General features: G+C 35.5%; 2 protein-coding genes across 2 annotated transcripts in view; both read left to right on the top strand.

Annotated features, from left to right (window-relative positions):
- Nucleotides 1-395: 395 nt before the first annotated feature.
- LOC145239648 (serine racemase-like) lies at nucleotides 396-2,206 on the top strand. The gene has a single exon (XM_080103015.1). The coding sequence runs from the start codon at nucleotides 490-492 to the stop codon at nucleotides 1,576-1,578; it is 1,089 nt and encodes a 362-aa protein (XP_079959141.1). The 5' UTR covers nucleotides 396-489; the 3' UTR covers nucleotides 1,579-2,206.
- An 859-nt stretch (nucleotides 2,207-3,065) lies between these two features.
- LOC145237018 (transcription initiation factor TFIID subunit 1-like) overlaps nucleotides 3,066-10,027 on the top strand; it is a 34,772-nt gene continuing 27,810 nt past the window's right edge. Inside the window, exons 1-13 of the mRNA XM_080099712.1 lie at nucleotides 3,066-3,259; nucleotides 3,506-3,617; nucleotides 3,994-4,107; nucleotides 4,576-4,648; nucleotides 4,956-5,131; nucleotides 5,576-5,736; nucleotides 6,256-6,471; nucleotides 7,232-7,417; nucleotides 7,825-7,968; nucleotides 8,258-8,302; nucleotides 8,366-8,480; nucleotides 8,876-9,065; nucleotides 9,773-9,840. Coding sequence (XP_079955838.1) covers nucleotides 3,152-3,259; nucleotides 3,506-3,617; nucleotides 3,994-4,107; nucleotides 4,576-4,648; nucleotides 4,956-5,131; nucleotides 5,576-5,736; nucleotides 6,256-6,471; nucleotides 7,232-7,417; nucleotides 7,825-7,968; nucleotides 8,258-8,302; nucleotides 8,366-8,480; nucleotides 8,876-9,065; nucleotides 9,773-9,840 — 1,708 coding nt within the window. The 5' untranslated portion in view covers nucleotides 3,066-3,151. The remainder of the gene's footprint in view (nucleotides 3,260-3,505; nucleotides 3,618-3,993; nucleotides 4,108-4,575; nucleotides 4,649-4,955; nucleotides 5,132-5,575; nucleotides 5,737-6,255; nucleotides 6,472-7,231; nucleotides 7,418-7,824; nucleotides 7,969-8,257; nucleotides 8,303-8,365; nucleotides 8,481-8,875; nucleotides 9,066-9,772; nucleotides 9,841-10,027) is intronic.

Raw genomic sequence — 10,027 nt, 5'->3', positions numbered from 1 at the left:
CAATAGAGTTTTGTAGCTTAAAATCTACGTACACTTGGTATGCATGTTGTGCCATATATTGTACACTCCAGCCAGTCTGTTAAACTGAAACCTGCCTATTGTCATACCTAGTCATAGGTATATTATATTTTGTATCTGGTACACCCCATCAAAGTGGTACACCCTTTAAAATTCTGGTACACCCTGGGGTGTACAATACAGTAATACACCCGGTTGAAAAGCACTGGTCTACCATGTATAATTCCAAATTTTATAAAAGTGGAAATTTTGCTGTTGTACAGATGTACGAAAGTTTTAAAATGATTGAAAATAATGTTGAGTATTCAAGGTGCAATTGGATTTTTTGAGCTTCGGTTTGTAAACAACTACTTTAAGCAATCAAGCGTAAAAGCAATAAGATTTTTGTTGACGGTCGGTGACTTCCCACGTGTGTAAATACAAATACAAACCTTTAATAACAAATTGTGTTACTGAGGAACTATTTAGGGAATGAACTGTTCCTTGTTGCCTAGAGGCTTTAAAACAAATATACTACTACAACGAAATTTATCACCAAAACTATTTCAAAAGAACATGAGTGACGGAAAAAAGCAAGGACATTGTGTTTCGTATGCAGATGTTAAGGATGCCTGGAAACGTATTGAGGGACGCGTTCAATATACACCCATATTTACTTCAACCTATTTGGACAAGCTTGCAGGACGGAGACTATTCTTCAAAGCGGAAAACCAACAAAAAACTGGTTCCTTTAAAATCAGAGGTGCAATAAATGCAGTTGCTCAACTTTGCGAAAATCGTGAAAAACTCGAGGGTAACTTTTGTGTTGTAACACACAGCAGTGGCAATCATGGCCAGGCATTAGCAAAGGCTGCACAACTGTACAATGTCCCGGCATTTATAGCTGTGCCTAGTGATGCCCCCCAGTGTAAAGTGGATGCAATTAAGGGGTATGGTGGGACCGTTGTGCCATGCATACCCACTCTTCAGGGACGGATTGACAAATGTGATGAACTAGTCAAGGAGCATAGCGGCATTATTGTTCACCCTAACCAAACTCCAGCAGTCATTGCTGGTCAAGGCACTATAGCAATGGAAATGTTACAACAAAATCCAGATCTAGATGCAATTATAGCGCCTGTTGGAGGTGGAGGCATGATAAGCGGTATTGCAATTGCAGCAAAAGAGATCAAGCCATCTATTAAGGTTTATGCAGCTGAACCAGTAAATGCAAATGATTGTTATCTGTCAAAACAAAATGGAAAGCTTACCCATCTAAAGTTTACTCCAAAAACTATTGCAGATGCTGTAAAAGCTGATATTGGTACTAATACCTGGCCTATTATTCGTGATATGGTTGATGGTGTTATAACTGTTGAAGAGGAAGAAATATTGCAAGCAATGAAGCTGGTTTGGGAAAGATGCAAATTAGTTATTGAACCGACCTCCGGAGTTGGAGTTGCAGCGGTTATTAGTCAAAAATTTGCCATGGCTAAAAATTTTGATGAAAGTGTCAAAAATGTTGGTATTGTTTTGTGTGGTGGTAACATTGACTTGTCAGTAATTTCAAAGTTGTTTTAATTGTATGTGTCAATCACCCAACTAGTTTTTAAAACAACAAAGTTGTAATCTATATTTTTGTTTTAATTTTATGTGTCATTTATACAACTATTTTCTTTTTATATATAGCAAAGGTGTAATTTATATGTCTGTGGTAATTTTTTTTTGTCAGTTGTTTAACAAAATTACTGTACCATAAATCAACCTCATTATGATGGGCATATATTTTTGTAATTGAATTTATTATGTTCCTTTATTTTCCTGTATCTTTGGCAATAGTGAATATTTGTCAGAAAATGATGTTTGCAATTAGCAAGATCACACATGTGACAATAATATTAAAATGCATTAATTGTGTGTGCAAATTATATGGCCTGGGTGTCAAAACCTTTAAAATGTTGTTTCTGATTGCAAACAGTGTACTTGCATTGTGTTTGTAGCCATTGTAATTCAACCATAATTCACCAATTGTGCCATCCTATATTCGGGGCTCCAAAACCACTATTTGGGTTCCATAACACTTCAACATTATGCAGTTTTTTGGGGCTTGGTAATTGTTTAGTGCAATTGTGTTGCTATGTTTTCTTTCACCAATAGAAATAAACTCAATATAATTGCAAATTGCACCATTAAAAACACATACCATAGACCGATTTGAGTGAAATGTTTGATTGAATTTAGAAGAGAACAGACTCCACCACCAAAATGGTCTTTGTTGCTTTGCAACAAATGTCCGTTAGTAATTAAAGCTATCGTTTGTACAATAGCGTCAAACATGTTAGTCTTGAACGTTATACACATCTCAAATCTATTGCTTTTAAAATATTTGAAAAAACACTTTACAAAACGTCCATTTTTGTTATTTAAACGCAGCAAAGGGTAGCACAACTACAATAAATTTCGGTAGCTTATTATGTGTTTGAACTTTGAAAAGAAATTTGCTCCCCAAAATATCTGCACCAAAAATGTTAGAATTGTTTTGCATTCTAGTTCACAAAGTTTTTTTAGTCGTGTGTTTAGTGGTCACCGGCCACACACGTTTTACAATGTGTGTTGCGAGAATGTACATCAGTTTTATGATTAAATAGTTTTAAATTAAAGAGAAAGGGTGCTATTTGACTTTTCTTGTAATCGTTCTTCTATTGGTGTTTGAAAAGTAGTACTTATGTAATCGAGGTATTTTGATAACACCAGGTAACACTGTGCACTTTATTGCTATTTGGGTAAATACAAAATACACGGACGTGTAACAGATTAAATGCTGTAAAAGAAATTGAACGAACATGTATTTTAAAGTCAGTCAAAAGTTTTCCGGCGGTTTTAATGACCCGCGCAAACATAATAAAATAACCGTTAGGGATACAGTGTGCAAAATGCAACAAATTTGGAAAAAAGTTTGGGAGTTCTTGAATGGTTTTGTTATTGTTTATGTTTGCGACTTTTTGTGTAAGAAAGAATTGTCAAACTAACCCCAAAAATTGTGTAATTAACAAATGCAACATATTCCTTATGTTTGAATGTATATTTAAGATGAAGCTACATATGAATAAAAGTAATATTTTCATTAAAATCCGGTGACTGCAGTTCAGCCAGAATGTCTGGTTCCGACTCTGATGGGGAAAATGTGTCCAGCGATTTGGTTGGATTTATGTTTGGGAATATCGACAAACATGGACACTTGGAAAATGATGTGTTTGATGAAGTAAGTGTGCTTAGTTAAATTTGATTTATTTGGTAAAGCGATCAATTTTATGGATAAGATATGTTATTATTGTTGATCAGAATCTGAGCATAACATACTACATATGAATTACATCATTTGTAGAACTATAAAGCATTTTATGTTACCAGACAACACTTACATAAACCTTTATTTGCTTTCATGTCCAATGAAAATGTTTGCTATCTTATAACTGTTAAAATTTACATCACATTAAATATTTTTCAGAAATCCAAAACTCATCTTATGCAATTAACAACATTGGCCGGTTTGGGTGAATTTGTGAGTAGACTGACCAAAGATGAATCTTCAAAACAGGAAAATACTGGGAGTCATGCAGGTAATACTTTTTTTCCACTGTGCAGTAACATACCTCAAATAACATGGGTTTGGGTGGACCAAAAACTAATTGTTGCTACTAAAAACAAGTATTTTTGATGCCAAAATGCTACTGCAATAGGGTTTACAGCAACTGCTTTGTAAAAAAATAGCATTGCAAGTTGTCAGCTGAATAGGGTTTGACTTTTTAACACATGAATTGTAACATATTTAAAAAACAGTGGTTTCCCTGTGGTACATAGTTAACCTGTGTAATAACAGGCAACATTTAGACACCAATGACATACGCCACCAGATTTTTTCTTTCCAAACTGTTTGTATTTTTGCAAGGACATTTCCGGAAAATTTAAAATTGTCATTTTATTTGTTTTTATCAGATTATCGCGTCGAAGCAGCCCCTGATGCTGTGGATTACTCAAATATCGATGAACTCGCTGAAGAAAGTGAAATGTCGGTTGACATGAAATCGATGGCAGCACATTTCTCTAGAGGTGAGTTACTGTCTCATCCTCCCAAACCAGTGGATTTTAAACTTTTCAAGCATGCACCACATTAATAAACTCATTTATTATTTTGTGGCACACTTTGATAGCCAGCAACACAAAACTAGGCAAAAGAAAGTTAATTTGTAACTTTATGAGCCAGATGGGTTTTTGTGACCATTATAACAAAAATCTAAGCTTGTGAACATTGTCATGTACATCTGCATTTTGTCATCAAATCCTAAAACATCAGAGAATGGCATCGCTGTCCTACACAGACATATTAAGCAAAGCTAATGTTCATCAACTTATATTGTAAGGAAAAAGCCCACACCTAAACATACCAACCAACATATTATAAAGTCACAGTTTCTTGCAGCGAAAGTGCCTCCCTGATAAGATATGGAATTTAGTGTGTTTCGATTCACACTTGCTTGTTGTTAATCTTTATTTGAATATCAACTATTTTTGACTCAGACAATGACAGTGATGATTACGACGCAGATGATGACGTACAACAAAAAACTCCCCATCTTTCTTCTGATAAAAGGTCTCTTTGTACTTGAAATGGTTTTGATTTGTTGGTAATTGGTATTCATGTGATTTTCAAAATTCAACAAATGTACTTGTTGCTAAATTGCAGTAGTTAAAACCTTTAATTAAACAATATGTCTTATAGACATTACCTATTCTGTGTGGTATTGGAGCACCAAATATTTACATTCATAAACAGTTACCATACTGTTCTTTCAGGATTTTTCGGATATAAAGTGTAGGAATGTTTTTGCCCTGTAGATTTACACACTTTAAAATCTGTTTTTTATGTTTTTGATGAAAATTTGTTTTTAATATTGCAGATCACAACAAAAACAGGATTCATCTCACAAAGGCAGTGGTGATGGTGACTTCATAATGCCTTCTATTGTGTCACATTCTCATCGATTCTCTGGTTCCTCACCTGAACGTAAACAGTCTTCAGATTCTGAAAGACTAAACCGCTCAGGTGGAAGACACGACAAGAAGAAACTTGGTGGTGAGATTGGGAATTAGAAATTACCACAATACTTTTCATCCAATTTTATGTTCAGTTTAATATTTTAACATCCACAGGCCAAATTGGCTGACTAGTCATAGCCATCATTCCCTTTACAAATTGCAGACAAATGTTGTTGTTTTTTGTTGATGCTTATGCTCACTCAAGTATTTTTTAAATTTTTATCTATGGCAAATTATGTCTTAAATAAGAAATTGTGCAGAATTCGAACTAGGATACTGAGAATGAAGAATTGAATCGTTGAAAAAAATAAAGAAATATGTTTGATGTATTTTAAACTTATGAGCTGCTTTTAACGTTGTCTATTTTTAATCAACTTTTTAAGAGATTTTTATCTATTTCAGAAGTCCTTAAATGTGCGTTAAACCACTAATTTTATTTCAATAAAAAACCAAAATAGTTGACATGTTCTGTTACTTGTAGGTACGAAGATAGAAAGAAGAAAACGTCGCAAGGAAAAATTAATGCAACAACATCAACAATCAGAAGAGGAGATGATTTACAGTCAGAAGTATAAAGAATTGGAGGAAAAAGTCAACAGCAAAGATATTTGTGAATTATTTCCGGAATTTAGACCGAATCAGGTTTGTTCTATTTTTCATAGTTTTTTAATTTGAATAACAGTGAAAATAAAGTTAAAGTTTTGTCATGCATCAAGCCCTAAAACATATGGAGTAATTGTAAATCTTATACATCTTGATCCAAGTACTGTTGGAAATAACTCTAGTGCAGGGGTCGGCAACCTTTTAGGCGACCAGTGCCAATTTATATGTTGTTTCCGTGTGTTAATGACCTTGTCTCCCAAAGTTTTTCTAAACAATAGTGGTTCGTGCCAGCGGATATCAATAATAAAGAGAAAGCATAGTTTTTTGTGCATGTAAGGCTGAATTTTAAGACAATGGCATGATAAAAACTATAAACAAGCAGTGTAACAGGTTAAATTGGTACTTTAATATAACACACAAACCAGTTGGCATGCCATGAAAAACCACCTAGCGTGTCAACCTTGGCATGTGTGCCATGGGTTGCCGACCCCTGCTCCAGTGTGTCATGGTTAAAAAAACACTGGTTTAAAGCAATGTTGAATACTGTGATATACACAGGTGCTACGGTTTCTTCGTTTATTTGGTGGACAAAAAGCTACTTCGCTCCCCAACATATGGCGTAACTGTAGACGCCGAAAGAAGAAGAAACGTCCTCAAAGCAGCATAATGGATCCACAGACTGAGGCACCAAAGGAGGCAAGTCGGTGGCTGGAACCGTGGACAGCACCACCACCTCCTATGCCTTCACTAGAAGAATGTGCATCTGACGAAGAGGTAAGTTTTGTAGGTAAACTACACAAAAGTTAGCACTGCTTTTGCAATGAATAAGCTTTAAATGGGTGTTTTGCGCTAACATCCAGGCCTTCGATTATATCATCAAGCTTGTTAACATAAGTACAAATTTGACCACATGAAACAAAAAATTTTGTGACATGTAGATGTTTAGGTCTCTGAAAAAGTTGAAGCCTTTCCTTTCCATTTAATTAAGATGGACATAACTTCATAACTGGGATCAGCCCTGCAGCCTTGACCAGCGCTCACAGCAATACCACATGTATATACCTTGTATACCACATGTATAGAGTACCGATTACCGAGTACTTAAGTCTAGTGTTGTACTTAGTTGTATACCACTGGTTAATTTATCTGCCATGGCCGGGGTGCAGGCGTTCACTCACACATGCCGAAAAATGTAATCACCACATGATAGCGAAAAAGATATCTGTAACCTTTCAGAACTTTTTCCCGATTTTGTGCTGTCCGAAGCAAATATTCGCATAAAGTTGCCCGTATTCTTATGGTCTAAATCGACTATCGGTATTTGCACGTTGGTATCGAAAACTGAGACAAAATATTTCGTTACCGAGTCCGAGTATCGATACCACTGAAATCGTTCGATACCATCGATACCAAGTACCGGGTACTCGTCCCATCACTACATTGTACCCAATCAGCCACTCCTTTTTATGTTCCTGTTTATCAAATTTGTGTTGAGTTGTAAGGTTTACTGCACTTTTGCTTTTTTGTGTTATAGTTCACAATGCTGAAACCGATAAAATCAAAGAAATCTTCGAATCAAGCTGGTGGTGGGAATGCCGCAAATGCAAAATCTAAAATACCTGAATGGAGATATGGTCCAGCAGCGTTGTGGTATGACATGCTTGGCGTCCCTGAAACTGGGGAGGGATTTGACTATGGCTTCAAACTCAAAAATCCTGAGGTAATATTTTTATTTATTGATCAACAAAATTATTTGTTATGCATTATAAGTGTTATTTACATATTAATACCTAAATTTGCTTTAGATAAAGTTAAATTATTTTACGAACCCTACATTGCTGTATAACTTACTTTAGGAAAAATAGTTACTTTTTTATACATTTTTGGAATTTGTGGCCAAAGTTGCAATGTAAGATGAAACATCTTCTCTTTGAAGCCAACATCCTGAATCGTAAAAAAGACCAAAAACAGTAGCAGTTTTTTTAAAGATGTCTATCGTACAACATGAAAATCTTATCTTCCAAAAATGGTGTAGTAAATGGTCTACAATCTACTTAATACACTGTCTTTAAGATAATAACCGGTAAGACTTGCTGAAAGAATGTTTTATTACTTAAACATTTTTAGGAAACAAGCACTGCAGCTGCAACCAAGTCAATCACAAATGACCCAAGTTTTCCGTCCCCCGAACATTTCTACATGGTTTCACAAGTTAGATGGGAGGATGACATCATATGGAACGCTGATGATGTCAGATACAAAGTTGGAAAGGTATTATCTGGTTTTAAATAAAAAAAGTAGAACTTTACACTGAAGAGAAATCTCTTCCCTTTTTTCTTTTTGGGCAATCAAGTTTTTTTTTTGTATTTGTTTATGTGGTTATTTTAGGGTTAGTGTGGCTGTACATGTAATAAATGTCAAAGTTTTATCAAAAACTAACAAATTAGTTGTTGTTTAACCCATTTTTCAATAACCAATGATTTTCTCAACTTTGGCATATTCAACAGACCCTTATTTACTCAAATGCAAAATAAATTCGATCAAACCTCCTATGTTTCAGAGCATTCACACGACGCCAGACTCAGATGAAAAGTACAAATTGAGAGTAAGTCCTGCACATAAACGAACACAAAAATGCTTATGCTAAATCTTTATCCCTTTTTACCAGGTTGATCGAGCAGCACAGGCTGGCTGGGTGCCAACAAGCACACAAAGAACCGCTTTGCCTCATAGCTCGACTGTCCCGACACGTCCTATCACACTGGCTATCGAAAAACCATCAGGTAAAACTGTAAAATTTGGTGTTGTTGGAACAATACTAATAAGACAGTGCACACTGTTTGGACCGATTAGGTCTCATCAGTGTAGTCGGTAACAAGGTTTTAATCTAGCCATCCAAGGCACTCCAGTTTGCTGGGAGTAACAGGGTAAAAAGTCATGCCTTACCTATTCTGTTCGATGCCACAACTTAGCATAAACCACGGAGTAAACCGACCCACAATGGCCAGGCAACTGCTTGGGGACCAAAGTGATGTCGGCTGAGTGTCACAGTATCAATGTAAAGCCTCTCCATAGTTTATCAATCTACTGTATTACATTAGGTAGAAACAATGGTATTGAATCTTCCATTGCTTTGTTCTGTTATTTTAACTTGTGTCATTTTTTGTTTTGTTTTTAGTAAATCAAAACGATTCTACCGTGAGTTCAATTTTCCCCATCGACAATTATGAGTTGATTTATGGAGATTGGGAAAAAGACATTATTTGGGACGACCAGAACATGGACTTTATTCCTAAGCCAACTGTGTTTAAGTTTGATCCGAATGATGAAAATATTATCCTGGGCATGCCAGATGAGCCTAAAACATGGTAAGTTTTTCAGCTAATTGGTTTGATACCCACAGTTGAGTTACATGAGAAATACGTAAGAGTTGCCTAAAATTTGAAATAATGTCATTTATTGGATTAAAACAGTATTATGATTATGAATGTATAAATGAAACGAGAATGGTTGAAACTAGTGATGGGACGATACCAGTTTTTGAAACGAGTACTGAGTAGTATTATGATTATGAAATTATAAATGAAACGAGAATGGTTGAAACTAGTGATGGGACGATACCAGGTTTTGAAACGAGTACCGATACCGAGTACGAGTACCACATGTATATACCGAGTACTTAAGTGTAGTGTTGTACTTAGTTGTATATCATTGGCTTATTTATCAGCCATGGTCGAGGGGCACACGCAAATGCCGAAAAATGTAATCTCCACGTGATAGCGAAAAAGATATACGTAAACTGGCGGAACTTTTTTCCAATTTTGTGCTGTCCGAAACAAATATTGGCATAAACTTGCCTGTATTCGTATGGTGTAAATCGGCCTTTGGTACTCACAAGTTGGTATTGAAAACTGAGACAAAATATTTCGATACCGAGTACCGGGTACTCATCCCATCACTAGTTGAAACACATAAGTAAAAAAAAAAAAATAAAAATAACCAGCAACATTAATACAGTAGTTATTGAAATGCTGGTATAACCTAAATTTATAGTTGTGTACATATTTATTTCCAGCAATGAAGCCGATTCTAAAGATACCAAAAAAGAAAATCAGAAGAAATCAAAACTTGCATCAAACAAAGGTAAAATCTCATGCATTTGCCATTTTAATATGCACTAGCCTGTATGCATTGCCAAACATAAACCCTATGGATAGCACTTAGATCAGCAGTTCCCAACCTGTGGGTCGTGACCTCCACTGTCGCATAAAGCAATGGCTCCCAACTCGTTTTAGGCAATGGACTACTAGCCCCAATGAAAAAAAAAATG

The sequence above is a fragment of the Phallusia mammillata genome, chromosome 7 (assembly GCF_965637545.1).
Source record: "Phallusia mammillata chromosome 7, kaPhaMamm4.hap1.1, whole genome shotgun sequence".
Taxonomy (NCBI): domain Eukaryota; kingdom Metazoa; phylum Chordata; class Ascidiacea; order Phlebobranchia; family Ascidiidae; genus Phallusia; species Phallusia mammillata.
Note: the sequence above shows the minus strand (reverse complement) of the source record. Positions and strands in the feature narration are given on the sequence as shown.